We start from the raw sequence: 16611 nt of genomic DNA on the forward strand, positions 1-16611 counted from the left end.
GAATGAACAAGGCCAGCTCCTCGAAGAGCACACGTCGCCCGTCGTCACAGAGACATGAAGCACAGCAGACATCACGTCAGCTGCATCGAGCTGACGGCCGAGACGCTGCAACGTTGGTACGACGTGTATTGTTTTACACACTATATTTTTCTCTCTCCGCAACTCTGATGTTCACGCACACGGCGTCGCGGGCGGGAACTATTATCGTTGTATATTATGATGAACTATTATTAGGGTTGGTTTAATTAAAATGTTATTTCCAATACTATAAGTCGTTTTAGCAACACAAATGCTACACACGGATCAGCGACCTTATACTATCTTAAAAATAACATATTATGACGTGACACTGGAGGATTAACAAAGAGTGATTTGGCAAATATAGTGTAATAAATGAATAATACAACGACGTAGTTTGTAGAACGTTTATTAAAATCTGTATTATCGGTGAGGCGGAAACCAAATACACATGTTACCAACCTTCACTTGCTGCTCTGGACAGACGTCCTCGTGTATCGACTTCTTATACTGAAAAGGTGTAACAAATCATAAAAGAGATGCCAACATTTATATATTTTATGGAAGTAATAGTGTTGAGTAATAAATATGTCAGCGATTGCTATAGTTCTCTGAACTGACATGAATATTAAGTGATGTTATATTCCTCACAGAGGACTCGCTCGTCACTCGTACCTACTGTTTACGCTTTCATAGATGTCACCAGATACTCGAATGTTTCTCTCACTTTATGAACCCTGTCAATCTTCCCGCGGCGGTGTGGAGCTGTTATTATTTCAAGCTAACCTTATAATGCTCGTTACGTACCGTCCAGTAGTTCCACAGCGGGTAGTGCGGGATCCACTTTTTTGATTTGTTTCCGCTGTCAATATCATCGAATTCGTATAACCCATCTTTCGACTGACCGTCTTTCGTCTCCAGAGAGCGGCCCCAGTAGGGAGACCTCAGATTATCTTTAAGTACATATATAATTTTGTTGTATGACTTTAATCTGTTGCTTTCCGCGTCTTTGGGTTCCGTGTCTCTATGAACGGCTCCATGATATCGGCCAGCTCCGAGGGGTGCCGGTGGAGGATCCTCCCGATCGTCGTGCATATTTACAATGTGAACGTTTCCCAGTTTCGGTCCATGCCTGTCGTAGGATGGACTTTCTCTTTCTTCACCGCTGTCGTCAGAGAGAGTTATCTTTTTGTGCATTCTTATGAGCGGTTTAAATAATGTCTTAAAACTGTAATCATATTCGAATACTGCCTGCGGAGCTCCATGAGGTAGGACTCGCTTCACTAGTATTTTGTTTGTAAATTTCCTTTCTTCATCTTTTGAGGGTATGGGAATTATATTTTTAAGTCGTTTTATGAACGGGTTCATATCTTCCGCCGACTCTGATACTTGTTCCCGATCTAATGAGACCGGTAAATAATTAATTTTTCTTTTTTCTAAACCTGACACAAATAAAAATAATAAAGTGAACAAAAAACAAGTCTGTAATCTTAAAATCATCTTAAAACACGAAATCAAAATGAATCGTTAATATTTCTTAAGGCTTATTGGAAAGTTAATAATATGGAAAGATAAAGGAAATTGATCATTGACATATTTGGAAATGGTTGTTTGTGTCACATGGGTTTTTATATTTTAACTTTATAACTAGTTTTTATATATGATATTATTCTTTAAAAATAGGGATCCCAGGACTGACGTGTTTCCCACTAGCTTATTTACTTATTATGTATATCTTCATGCAAATAATTCAAAATATAAAATAAAAAAATAAGATTTTGTTACAATTTATTATAAGACAAGTGTAGTTTTTATTATATAAAGGTTTTTTAGTATGTTTACTGCAGTCTCCCTAGCACGTCGCTGACTATCTTCTTGTTGATCTTCCCGTTGTTTCTGTTGATGGCGGCGAAGAGCGGAACATCGAACAGGTCCACGACGCGCCCCGGCTGCGGTTTATGTTTAGATGGAGGTCTCTCGATACGGTGACGGGGGTTCATGTTACAAAACTTACAATCTCGATTTATTTTACTATTTAAATAACGGAAGATAGGCTTCCTACCTACATCATAGAACGAGTCGAGCGGCAGAATGTTCTCTACCAGCATGACGACGACTATGACGACGGCTTTCATCTAAACAACAAAACAGAACAGTGAATGCAGTGAGAGTTTGTGGGTTGAGAGTGGGCCCTTTGGTCTTATATCTGCTCAAGTATTTATAGACTAACAAAGCTCATGTCCCCGACTGGTGGCTGTTGAGTTATCGATGCTACCTAAACCTACGTATAGTGATGATTGAAAAGAAAAATATTCTCTAGATAAACCTTTATCGATTCCGAAATTTAAAATGAATAAATGTTGTATCTTTGAACAGATCATTAAGCGTGGTTTCATTATAAAATGTATTCATGCATGCGATGAATCGAATGCGATTGATTGAAAGATAACAAAAGCCACAAGCATAAACCGATGTGGTCTTTGAACCTAACGTCAGGTTACAGAAGAAGTCGTCACCAAATATTATTATTAGAGTTCAGATATTGGAAATCTAATTATAAGCTAACAGTAGCCGCGCTTGTGACCAGCCGCTATGTCGGAGAAACAGGTTCGAAGAGTTTTCGCAGAGCACATACATTCAAACTTATTTAAATTTCCCCGCGACACAATCATCATATCCATGACTATTGGTTAGTGGTTGTTTAAAACATGGCCTTCATCCGAGTCAAGGCGTGCACAGTATATATGCATTATTATTAACCTACTAATATTATAAATGTGAAAGTTTGTGAGAATGTATGGATGTATGTTTGTTATTGTTTTACGCAAAAACGGCTCAACCAATTTGGTTGAAATTTTAGTATGTAAATAGGTGATACACTGCGTTAACATATAGGCTACTTTTTATCCCGGTCAACAGGGCTAAGCCGTATAAGTAACGATGTTTGTTTTTCAATGTCGGAAAAAATAAGTTCTTAGGAGCTTTCAGCGAAAACGCTGCCTAAACCCTTTAAGATATAACAAAACAATGTGTGGTGTAATTGTGTATCTTATATAGGTCTACATAGAAGTCCGCGTTACCATATGTCTATCTCTTAAGGGTGACATACTATATCCATTTTAACACTTTAACAAATGGGCAATTATAAAGCGTTAACCTGGAAGGTTATTTATTCAAATACAGTATTAATCCTTATCATTTTAAATAGGTTGGTTGGTACGAGTATTTCATGAAAATTATTTTTTTTCCTTTACATGAAGCAAATTAAATAAACGCTTTAGTAGATATAGCAAAATCAAATAAGCAATATTGTACTTTTTCGAAGTGTAGAAAAGTAGGTTCTTACTAAGACTTACGCCGCGGGAGCGGAAGTCTTAACTTTCGCAAAGCTGTAATCGTTACAATTTCCTAAAGCTCTAATTAAAATGCGCATCACATTTTCGTATCGTGATATCTACCCATTATTCAAATCATCAGCTTATAAAATATTCCATCGCAACCCCGAAACTACACGGGCGGAACCTTGAAGTGCAGTTCGGGTTCAGTGGCCGTAGTGGCAGAGAACACCTCTGATGCTCACGGGGACGGAGACGCGGGCAAAAGCTAGTGTATTAATAAATTTAAATTTTATGACAATTGAAAAATGTTACCCTTCACCTTAACATTTTGTTACAAGTGGCGCCATCCGTGCCGTACTTATTGTACACCGTAATCCTTAGAATTATTTTTGTGACTAATTGTAATTATTTATAATACTGAACCATTTTAATTCTGTTTAAGTATCGCCTTGTATTGAAAACTATAAATACTGGCTTCAGCCATCTTGTAAGACATTACTGAAAGTAACGCTGCACACTAAAAATCAAATCTGAAACAGTACCTCAAACAATTTAGTAATTAAAAAAAGAACCGATGGATAGTTTGATTGTATTAATCGATAAATTCAACTGAATGGCACAAGAATTGCATAATCTGTGCTCGATCATGTGATATTCCTGGTTTGGTTTGGTAAAATATTATGAAGTAAAAAATATATGTGTGAATCCCAGTCCAATCATGATCAAGTTGGGAGAAATTTTTCTTTGAGAGATCGAACGGCAGGACATGTACCGATAGTGTGAATATTGTTTCGGGTTCAGTCAGCTATTACCCGCTGTAGCGATAAGCGCAACAAAGTTAACTTTAATACTTCAAGTATATTTTACTTTCAATTAAATTTTAATTGTATTTGAATTAAATTGTAGTAAAGTAGACTTGGATGCACCCACATTCTTCTCATTGCTTTATATTTCCTTCTTTTCTTGATAATATTATCTTCTTCATCAAGAAGAGCTATAACTGCTAATTTTTCAATCGAAAAGTTTAATGATATTTTTTCACTCCAAATATTATAATAATGAATTATCTACGAGCCACAAACTACACTACACACACATCCGACTATGATTATTGACAATTCAAGACTGAATCGTGAAATGAGTCAGATTGTATAATGTGAACAGGATATGACTTCACCAGAGATCCGAGAGCGAACTGTGACCGGCTTTACAGTGAGGGTTGCTCCTAAAACGATTACTAATATTAAGTTCTTCATCATAAAATTCATCAAATTGTGATTTTATTGTTTTGCATAACATTCAACATTAATATTTTGATTTAAACAATAACCCCCCACTTTCATTTAGTTGCGGTGTTTTTAGAAGTAAATGAAAGACGTTTACTTATAGTTTTTAATTTGATCATAATACTCAGAGATATGTTGCGTTTGATGCAAAAAAGTAACTTCAATATTTGTTTTTGTAGAAGTTATGATTCAATAAGTTGAATTTTTTTGACATTTCAAAAAATAGGTAATAATTTTGTAGGTAAATGTTAAAACCGCGATACCTCACGAATAGCCAGACGGACGAGAAGAAGTGTCGGAACCAAATCTGTAGAGTACTGTGTGATCTACAACTTCTTTATGATGTATTTTCACGATAACATTTATTGTCCGAGATAAGAAAAGATCTACTTAGGTTGTCTTTTATTTTTTATGTTAAGCCTGTTGTTCAAATTAGTTCTCAATTATTATTTTTTATTCCTTAATTTTTCATACTATTTCTTTCATGGATTTATCCTCATTTTAAACAATTTTTTTTTTTTACTTATGTGTCATTAAACTAGCCTGGTCTTAATCTTACATATATGTATATTTTTTAATATGTTTAATTATTTATATCAATTATTTTAAAAACTTGTCATGATATTTCGCCATTTCACACACATATTAATTACTATAGACTATACTTTTACTACTATAATATATATATATATATATCGGATTTTATTATAAATTCATTATTTTAAAGACAGGACGCCAGCCTCGCTGGCGTCTCTAATGTCACTTGTTTCAGTAAGTTCCAGATATTTTAAAATGAAACTTCAATTCTTCTAAATGTTCTTGTATTTCTCGAAGGTTCTTTATGCTCCGCACTCGCTGAACTCTGCAGTTCCCTGTCGTGCATCCAGACGTCATATTTAAACCAGAATTCAAACATAGTTCTATTCTCTTTGATTTCGTTTTACTTTTAACAATAGTAACGACGACCAATAAGTTGTTATAATAATTGATGCCAGTTATTTCCATGTTGCATCCGTCATTGAAGCTGCTTGCGCCGATATATATATACAGGTGTCCCAATTTATTACAGCAAATGTTCCAACTGCCTACCGTGTGCTTTAACACACAGACGGCATCTTTTAAGGAATGAGTTTCTGAGACGCCTCAAACTTATTTGCGAAATTTCTCGAGCCGCTTTATTTACACGTAGCCGCAGTTCTTAATGTTTTTTGATAGGTTTGGAATAAACTTTGTCTTTTAAGCATCCCCAATAGAAAAAATCTAAGAGATTTAGATCTGGCGATCGCGGTGGCCGTAAAATTGGTCACAAACGGCCGATTCATCTTCTTGGGAACGTTTGGTCGAGGTGTGCTCGGACGTTGCGAGCATAGTGGGCTGGGCACCCATCATTTTGAAACCACATCCTTCTTCTCAATGCTAATGGCACATTCTCAAGAAGAAGAGGTAGTTCGTCCATAAATTAGGTACATGTCAGCGTACTCGCGATGAGTGACTACTGCCTTTACTTGTCCAAATCGTAAGATTATTAATGTCCAAAGTAGTGCCAAGTTGTCGAAGTTTAGAATCACAAAGCAGTAAGAAGCAAAGTAACACTTGCGTAGCACAAGACACAAAGAAATGTACTACCAAACTGGAAGGAGGATTCAGTGTAGGTGCAGGTGCAGGGTGCGGAGTACAAGAGACGACCGATAAACCAATCACGCTCCGATGCTGGGCTCATATCCTATCGCATAGCATCGTATCCACTAAAAAGACCCAAAGCCTAAGAAGTTTACTACCTGGCATTCAAAGAATAAAACTTGGGCGAGATAATAAATGAGAATCATTATCTCCACTTCATTTTTTTTAACTGAGTTATTAACAACAAATTGTACTGTGGTAAGTTCAGATAATTGTATCTTTTTTGTTTAAAACGAATTTGACTATGGAGCCTTTATGAGGAAAAAAAAAATGAAATGTCAAAGTTTTTGCCAAAATACTTACTAGTGTTCTACCGTTAGAAAGACCGAAACCGAAAGTACCGAAAGACATGTAAGCATTTGTCAGAGGAGATCGACGTTAATTTTCGTTCGTAACGCGCGTTGGTGTGATAGATTAATCGATTGGAGATTTTCGGTGGGTTTAAATCTTTCGTTTGTGTTATATTCAGATTTAATTTCATGATAAGTTATAATCGAAATAGCTGAAAGTTATTATTTAGCTGAAAGTTGTCATTAAAACACTGAGTTACTTTAAACACTGCATAAAATTACATATTAGTTTGTGTGAAAAACTTCTATTAAGCGATGTTGAAGCCGTCACCCCGCTCAGACACGGTTTGATATGAGACGTAATAATTGAAGGCTCGTATGACAATCCTGAAGCCTACCTGCAACACGGTATCAATCAGGGCTCAGTCAAATGGTAGACTCATGTATGTGAGTATCATACCGGGTTGTCGAGATACACCTGCACTGCAGCTACAGCTGTTGGCTGGCTATAAGCAAATCAACTCCAGCGGAATACATGGTTTCGTGACGGGGAGAATGGACTTTCAAAGTGTGTCCTGCTTTCTTTAACGGTGAGCGTTTTGCCTTATTTTACCTGAGACTTTTACGAAGACCCCCTTTGAGATTTTATTGAAACTTAAACCCATTGTGCTTTTTATTTTAATTTTATGACACGAATGTTTAAATGTATTGGGGTTAAAGCGGGGGGGGGGGGACATGAGTTACTTATTATGATGTGAGCGTTTGTTTTGGAGTGAATCGCATAGGTTATTCCAGAAGAGACGCTACGCCTGGGACACCATGGGAACCTTGTGCCTTGGAGTGTATTGTGCCGGTAATCCCAGAAAAGACCCTGGGCTCGGGATAATTATCTTAGAGTTATCTTAGACTGTATCGGTTAGGATATCCTAAGTATTGGGTCTCTTGGTTAGGAACTGATTGAGTATGCTCGGAAACTTGACTATATATATATAGATTGTGTTCATTATTAGATTACAACATGGAATGGAGTGTTAATAAAAAGGTGCGCATTGATCACCTTACACCTTACACAACCTGGACGTCAAACCGTCGCGCGTCGGTCACGTTCCAGACACATCAAAAGCTTGGCATCAGTCGTATCAGAAGAGATCGGGGCTGCCGCGTGTTCTTAGAATTACAAAGGCAGTTAATGCCACGATTCGTCGAAACCCCATTAGAAAGCAGAAACACGTATCGTGAGATATAAAGATACCCCTTAGGACTCTCAACATCAAAATCAATCTTTACAACTTAAGGGGACGATCATAACGCCTCTTTCTATACACAGATAGAAGAAACATTCCCATTACCGATGATAACATTTTCGCGACTGAAGGACGTTACAGTAAACAAAATGATAAAGTGTAAGCTAATAGTTCTAAGGAACATGCTTAAGTGGCCTGAAAGGTAGAACGAGGTAATAATCCTGCGTCAGTGATGGTTTGGTGGAGCGTGTCTTATCAGGGAGTTACAAAATTATATTTTCGTGAAATGTAGGAAAAACTTCAATGGATCGTGTTGAGATAACTCTCAGCAATATTTTTTTTTTTTTTTAATATACCGTGACCTTTTGAACAGTACAGTCACAAGGCACAAAGTTCGCAAACCTAGCTTGAAGTAAACCTATTTATACATGGATACTCGAAAAAAAAAATATATATATCGGCGCAAGCAGCTTCAATGACGGATGCAACATGGAAATAACTGGCACCAATTATTATAACACCTTATTGGTCGTCGTTACTATTGTTAAAAGTAAAACGAAATCAAAGAGAATAGAACTATGTTTGAATTCTGGTTTAAATATGACGTCTGGACGCACGACAGGGGACTGCAGAGTTCAGCGAGTGCGGAGCATAAAGAACATTCGAGAAATACAAGAACATTTAGAAGAATTGAAGTTTCATTTTAAAATATCTGGAACTTACTAAAACAAGTGACATTAAAGACGTCAGCGAGGCTGGCGTCCTGTCTTTAAAACAATGAATTTGTAATAAAATCCGATATCAGAAGTGGGATTGCTCCTGTGATCAGTTACTGCCGGTCTTAGTGTATTTGTAAATCCTGATCCAGCTCAAGAAAATAATCATCCGGAGAACTTGCGTAATGAAGAACGCTCCTCAGTCTTTCATGCAAATGATGTCAACAATGCAGAGCATGACCGAACGTTTGCTACTAAAAAAAACAAGGGATACGATTAAAATTACTAACAAGATCATATTAATTTTATCATCTTTTGATCCCGGTGATAGTGTGTGTGTTCGGGATTGATTCAAACGCATCTTTACGGCTGTACATACGTACCAAATCAGTAACTACGCAATTCGAATTAAAGTCTTTTAAAGGAGCGAGCTAGAAAGTGTGCAGACGATTGGTTAGTTGCAACATCTACACAAGAGGCATTACGTGAGACCATAGCTAACATTTGTTATTATCCTTTGAGCTAACCTCGTGTCCATGATGTATTCTCAAGAGAACCATGAGATTCTGTAGGGAAGGCTTGTGGTACCGTGACAAGACAATTACACACCACCGATCTGGAGAGCGTGACCTCTGAGCTAATCACGTGTTACCCTTGAGCTAACCACGGGTCCTTGATGTATCCATAAGAGAACCATGAGATTCCGTAGGGATGCCTTGTGGAGCCGTGAGAAGACAAGTCTACACCACAGATGTGGAGAGCGTACCTATGAACTAATCGCGTGTTACTCTTGAGCTAACCACAGGTCCTTGCTGTATCCTTAAGAATACCATGAGATGACGTAGGGAGGTCTTGGGAAGACTTGAGTAGAAAGGTACTCACTCGATCTATAAGAACTTGCATGATTTTAATATCAACTACTGAGACCATTGCTTTATTTAAATACGACAATAGACATACTCTTCACAGTAATATTTGCAACATGTCTGGTTAACACACGGCAGTGCCTCTACAAAACGATGCTGTAATTCAAACGAAAGCATACTCGACTCCAAAATCCTGATAAAATACATCTATTGTGAATATAACTAATTTCTGTTCCTTTTCTGCTAACCGTGGTCATGCGTTTGAATCGTGTTTCCGACGGGAATAAGGAGATCACGCCGAATTTTAATTTAATACCAACTGGTAAATGTACTCTTAAATAAAATGCAAGATCGCAGTGGTGCGTTATACAAGAATCAATTGCAAATGATATCTCTGGGTGTAGAAAACAAATCGTAAACTATTTGCGTGGATTGAGATCGGACCTTACTATTTCAATGAAAAGTTAAATAGTTATTAATGTAGAAATAATTTTCTATAGTTCCAGGTTTTGAAACGACTGCTGATATATTAACCGGAGCAGATTTATTACGTGATAAGAATACATGTGGAAAATTTAGTATCCTTGCCGATGTTTTGCACATACGAACAAGTCAATTATGCTTTGACAGTTTAGATTACAATTCAACAATCAGTCCGTTTAAATCGAAGTAATGCATCAACACATTCAAAACAGGATGGTCGAGGCGGAGAGAAGATACAAAGCTAGGTTTTTGAGAGGTCGAGCTACGATTAAAAGATTCCAGAAGGGAGATATTGTAATAATAAAAATATAACCCCAGAAATCGGATATCCCTATATTTAAAATTTTGTGAACTATACAAAATCCAGAAAATAATTGAGAATGATTAATATCTTGTAAAGTGATTTTAGACCGTGGATGACTTTGAAATGTGGCACATGACCAGCTACGAATGTGGCACATGACCAGCTACGATGAGACTTCACAGCGTCTGAGGGACGACACAGAATTACTTAGCAAGCAGTAAGGTGGACTGTTCGCCTACCTAATAGTTATCCGGTGAGCGTATTTCATTTTGTTCAAATTGCTTCATTCAAACGCATTACCATTAATCATTGCTAGCAATGTGATTGTCTAACACTTAGTTTGAGATATATTACTATAAAGATGCATTTGGCGTGCGGATCCGAACCATAACAAAAAAAAAAAAAATAATAATAACAAATAAAAAAAAAAAAAAAAAAAATTATGTAGACGGGTGGAGACGTCTTACGAAAAAAAAAAAAAAAAAAAAAAATATTGTACATGGGTGGAGACGTCTTACGCCAAATAAAAAAAAAAAAAAAAAAAAAAAAAAATTATGTAGACGGGTGGAGACGTCTTACGAAAAAAAAAAAAAAAAAAAAAATATGTACATGGGTGGAGACGTCTTACGCCAAACAAATAAAGAAATAAAAAAAAAAAAAAAAAAATAATAAAAAATAATATTGTAGACGGGTGGAAACGTCTTACGAAAAAAAAAAAAAAAAAAAAAATATTGTACATGGGTGGAGACGTCTTACGCCAACAAATAAAGAAAGAAAAAAAAAAAAAAAAATATTGTAGACGGGTGGAAACGTCTTACGAAAAAAAAAAAAAAAAAAAATTTTCCATGGGTGGAGACGTCTTACGCCAAACAAATAAAGAAAAAAAAAAAAAAAAAATATTGTAGACGGGTGGAAACGTCTTACGAAAAAAAAAAAAATTGTCCATGGGTGGAGACGTCTTACGCCAAACAAATAAAAAAAAAAAAAAAAAAAAAAAAATGTGGAGACGTCCTATGACATGTTATGAGTGTTCGTGTGATGCCCCAAAGCCATAAGTAGATTAAATAATTGGACCTGATATTATGATTTCGTCTCACGATGAGTCGTAATAAACAACGTAACCCATACGACCACAAGAAATTTGTTAACCATAACTATAACAATATAAAGTTATCTAGGTTTACTGTGGAAGTACCTAGACTACATAAGTATCTCTCTGTTATCACAGAAAACAATGCAGAGCACGCATCAGTATAACCGTATCGGCATGACTTCGGACGATGAAGCATCAATTCTTGAACCTGGCCCATACTCTACGAGACCTGCAACGGGTACGAGAACATAACGAAAGCTAAGCAAGAGAGAACACATCACTAGGCAGGTGCAGAGCACGCACCGCCTGCCAGAATGGCCGTATCGGCGCAAGCAGCTTCAATGACGGATGCAACATGGAAATAACTGGCACCAATTATTATAACACCTTATTGGTCGTCGTTACTATTGTTAAAAGTAAAACGAAATCAAAGAGAATAGAACTATGTTTGAATTCTGGTTTAAATATGACGTCTGGACGCACGACAGGGGACTGCAGAGTTCAGCGAGTGCGGAGCATAAAGAACCTTCGAGAAATACAAGAACATTTAGAAGAATTGAAGTTTTATTTTAAAATATCTGGAACTTACTGAAACAACTGACATTAGAGACGTCAGCGAGGCTGGCGTCCTGTCTTTAAAACAATGAATTTGTAATAAAATCCGATATATATTTTGTTAAACTAATCAAAACAACAAAGCAAATTCGTATGAATTAAATACCTTACAGATCGCATAAGTCTGGCTTATAGCATAGTTAGTGTTCCTCATTCCACGCTGCCCGCGCACCGCTCACCGCGCACCAGATCGGCTGCAAGCGCCCGCCTTCCACTCGCGAATGATAAAGCTTTATTTCGAGATCGGGATAAAAGATAGCCTTCCCCAGAGGTGGTGATAGGCGCCCGACGTGACGGTCTAGTGTTGGCATGCGCGTGAGTTGCAAGCGGAACTTGACAATACTTATAATAGTACTAGTATAAAAGATTTTTTCTGAAATAAAATTAGCTTAGTTTCTCCTTATGATATCAGCTTCCTGCCAATAAATTTTCGTACAAAATAGGTCCAACAATTTTGAGATTAGCCGGAATAAACAAACAGACAAAACTTGTAAAAATGAAATTTTGCTGTACGTAATGTTATGAGCCTCGGGGTCGAAGGGTTTTTAAAAAAAGATTTAGTATGGAAAGTAGACACGACCGTTTTTTATGGATGATGGATTGAGACTGAAATGTGTGATGGATGGCTGAGAGGGGGCAAGGAGAAGAGGTGCTGATGAGGCAGGAATAAGGTATAGAGTCAGCAGAAAAGGGTGCATTGGGAATATGTAACAGCTCCCCGGGGAAGACTAAACATCGAGGTTGAAATACGATGTTTAGGGAAAAGAGAAGGAGAGTTATATATTTCTTATTAATGAAGGAGCTGGGATATCTCTAGATTCAGAACGACTATCATTGTTTCTGGTAAAAGAGATTGTTTCAGGGATAGGTATTTCTGCTGGTGAGGCTGATGAGTCTACTGGAGCGGGTATGGAAGGACGTGGAAAATTGAAAGGAAAACGGCCACTCGATTTAATATAAAGATAAAGTTTAAGAATACAAAATAAAAGAATGATACAAATTATAATTATTAACAAAATAGAATAATGAGTCTCATATTGAATTATAGGATGTTGATCTAAAATTTTATCTGCCTCAGATGAAATTGAGTTTTATTCAGATCTCGATTCTTTAGTAAAGATATCAAGGACAAAGTTATTTAATTCGATAGGAGACTCTTTCTTTATCTTAAACTTAAATTTGTCTGGAATACAGCAAGAGTCATTAATTATATTAAAATCGGATTTTATGGAGGTTACATTAATTACAAAATTATTAAATTTGGGTATCAATTTAGTAGACTTACAATATGCCACACAATTGATAGGGACGTTTACAATACCTGTTCCCATAATATTTAGTTCAATTATATTTTTATCTTGGCATTCTAGATAAAGTTTATTAGTTTGCGACTGCACAAAAATCCAATTATTGTTTGAGAGCGGTTTCCGCAGGTCAACATTTCCGTAAATAAATTGCGTTTTACACTGTTTTGGTAGGAAATTAACGACTTTGGACATTATTTCACTTTCGCAACTGGGATTTGCACTTGTAGGGTATACAGTCATCACATCACAGATGAATTCACGGTGATTTATCGCTTTGCATTCCTTGAGTGATTCTAAGTTGCAGTATTCTAACTTATCCTTGGTCATTGCTATATATTTTGTATTAGGTATTATAAAACTAAAGGAATTTGGGTTAACATTCTTATAAGGAGTAGGCAAAGCAATTGTATGATATAGATTATATTCCTTAGGGGAAACTAAAGGTAATCTTAAAACAAACATAATTTTAATATCTAAACCATAACAAACTACATTAGAAATATTCATTAATACATGAATTTGGCTCAACGTTAAGCTTACAGGTAATTTATAATCTACGCGTAAGTACCTGTAGTTATCAACAAGTTCCTGGTATAATTGCAATGGACGCAGAATTGATGGATGAAGAATGTTTTTGCTGGTGAGAATAATTGCATTTGTTATGTCTTGTATTTGGAATGATAAGGTAAGTATCGATGCTTCTAAGCTATTGAGGATAGAATGAATATTATTTTCTATATCGTAAATGTTTGAAAGAGTAGTTATATTATTTAGAGAAATAGAGAATTTGTTGATAGCTTCATTGAGTACAATTTGATTAAGCTTAATTTTATGTAGAGTATCATTAAATTCACTTAAAGAAGAAGTAGTAATTAATATATTTTGCTTAATTAAAGATGCTATTCTCTTTTCGTTGTCTTGGATGTTTCGAATGGCATTATCATATTTAATAGCATCGTTTTCATCTAAAGTCCCAAAAATTGTTTTTGCCAAGGTTCCGATGCCTCCTACCCAGGCTCGTTTAACTCTTTTACTACTTATTAAATGGGTTATAGAGGAATACTCGGAAACCATATCATTGTATCTAATTGTAAGGGGTTCAAGAACATTATTACATTCCAAATTATTATTAGAAGTTTCGCTTAGAAATTGTTTACACAAGTGACGAGTTGTATTTAAAATGGAATTAATGTTTTTAATGTGTGGTTCAATATGAGAAATGTCTATCGGGGTTACAATGTCTAAATGACCTATATTAATTTTAAGTTCGCCGATTCGATCAAAATATATTCCAGGACTCGAGTTGATTTCGTGTACATACTCTTGACAATAGCCTTGGGCCAGAATGCTGTAATAAGAGATACATTAAAATTATTTATTCGCAATAATAGTTATTGAATATAACTTAGTCTATACTTAAATAAGATAAAAAGGAATATTTTAAGAAGAAGATTATACTTGAACATCAACGTGTTTGACTTCATCGTAATGATGTATTACATGTCGTCTATTTATTAATAATGATAAAGTGTGATTCCCGTGTATTTTGACCACTTTGTATGGGCCTTTCCACAAAGGTGATAAGGCTTTTCGAAGTCTGAGATGACTTTTTAACATGACGTAATCACCCACTTTGAAAGTGGCAGGACGACTATGAGAATCGTAATAACTTTTGGACCTTGCTTTAGATTTGTGTATAAATTCAAGGGCTTTTTCACGAGAGTGTTTCATTCTGTGTTGAAGCATTTTAACATATTCGGGATAAGTTACCGCAGAGTTGTCGTCATATAGGGAGTCTGGAATTCGAGGTTTATGTCCAAATAATAATTCATAAGGAGAATAATGTGTTGTGGAATGAATTGAGGTATTGTATGCTAACATCGCGGTGTATACATAACGAGGCCAATTGTCTTGATTTTCGTTGACGTATGTTTTTAGATATTCTTTTAGGGTAGAGTGTGACCTTTCTAAGGCGCCTTGGGTTTGCGGATGATACGGCGACGACCACAACTGTTTAATTTTAAGGAATTCACATGTCTTCTTAAATAGTTCCGCTGTGAAATTGGTTCCTTGATCTGTGAGTATATGTTTGGGAATACCAAACATAGATATGAAGTGTACGAGGCAATCACTGGATTCTTCTGCAGTATTACAGCGGATAGGATATGCTAAGGAATATTTAGTAAGGTCGTCTTGCATTGTAACAATAAATTTGAGTCGAGCAGTTCCAGATTCGGGTAATGGAGCTACGATGGCAATTGAGAGTTTTTCGAAGGGAGTTGTTGAGGTTGATGTTATTATCATAGGCACTCGGTTAATTCGACGTAAGGCTTTATTAGCTTGGCATGACTGACATTTACGGATATAATTTTCAACATCATTTCTCATATTTTTCCAATAAAATCGTTCACGTATACAGTTATACATTCTAAGGTTACCTAAATGACCTGCGAGAGGAAGGTCATGATTTTCTTTAAGGATTTTTGGGATCTCACTAGGGGAAGGATAAATTATGTTGTCATGGTAAATATGGATTTTAATGTTAGTTCCGTCGAATAAGTAGCCTAACATATTAAATATTTTTACAAAAGAATGTTTGTCGAATGCGTTTTTAAAGTCGGATATGCTGACGTCGTTTATTGTTGGGTAAGTCATTAGTAATTGGTCGCGGGTGAATTTTAAGGATCTGTATATATCTGGATAAGAAAAGTTGTCAAAGTGATGTAATTTAGTAAATAAGAAGAGATAGTGTTTATTTTCGACTGTAAGAGGTAGTGTAGTGAATAAGTCTCTTTCTAGTCTCAAGAATTGGTCGCGAGTATTTTCGGGGCAATTATCAAGTATTTCTTGAACAAAGGGCATGGATTCGTCTAAGTCTATTGAAGTTGGTATTATTATTAAATTTTATATACATTTTAGCGGACTTTCATTGTGTTCTGTAATCGTGGTGTTATATGTTCTTGTAGGGGTTTTAAGGAAATTACTATAGTCATTGTCAGGCGATTTATCCTGGTTTTCAGTGGATTGAATTGTCTTGGGATTAGAGTCAGCGGGTAAAGGTAAGTTTTCGTTAGATAAATGTAGATTTTTAGAAGGTAAAGATTGTTGAGAGCTACGATTCGTTGATACAGGTAAAGTTTCAGGATTTTGTCTGCTAGTTGAAGGTTGTGGATTGGGTTCGACATTGACAGGTGTATCGTTATTGGTGGAACTAAAATAGTCTAAAACTTCTTGTTCCATTACAGGGTTTAGAAGATTTTCAACAGCTGAAGGTGGGGACATTAAAAGACTTTATAATTCATCCATGATGTCGGGTGAATTTAGATTTTGCTGCTGTTGTTCAGGGTTTGCATTATTTTCTGGATATACAG

The 16611-nt window shown here is 36.0% G+C and overlaps 1 protein-coding gene across 1 annotated transcript; it reads right to left on the reverse strand.

Annotated features, from left to right (window-relative positions):
• Window positions 1-411: 411 nt before the first annotated feature.
• Window positions 412-1552, reverse strand: LOC116775340 (uncharacterized). Its single transcript, XM_032668230.2, has 2 exons — window positions 826-1552; window positions 412-528 (listed from the first exon to the last, which is right to left on the reverse strand). Exons 1-2 carry the CDS (start codon window positions 1516-1518, stop codon window positions 442-444), a joined length of 780 nt encoding a protein of 259 aa, XP_032524121.2. The 5' UTR covers window positions 1519-1552; the 3' UTR covers window positions 412-441.
• Window positions 1553-16611: the final 15059 nt, after the last annotated feature.

The sequence above is a fragment of the Danaus plexippus genome, chromosome 25, assembly GCF_018135715.1.
Source record: "Danaus plexippus chromosome 25, MEX_DaPlex, whole genome shotgun sequence".
Taxonomy (NCBI): Eukaryota; Metazoa; Arthropoda; class Insecta; order Lepidoptera; family Nymphalidae; genus Danaus; species Danaus plexippus.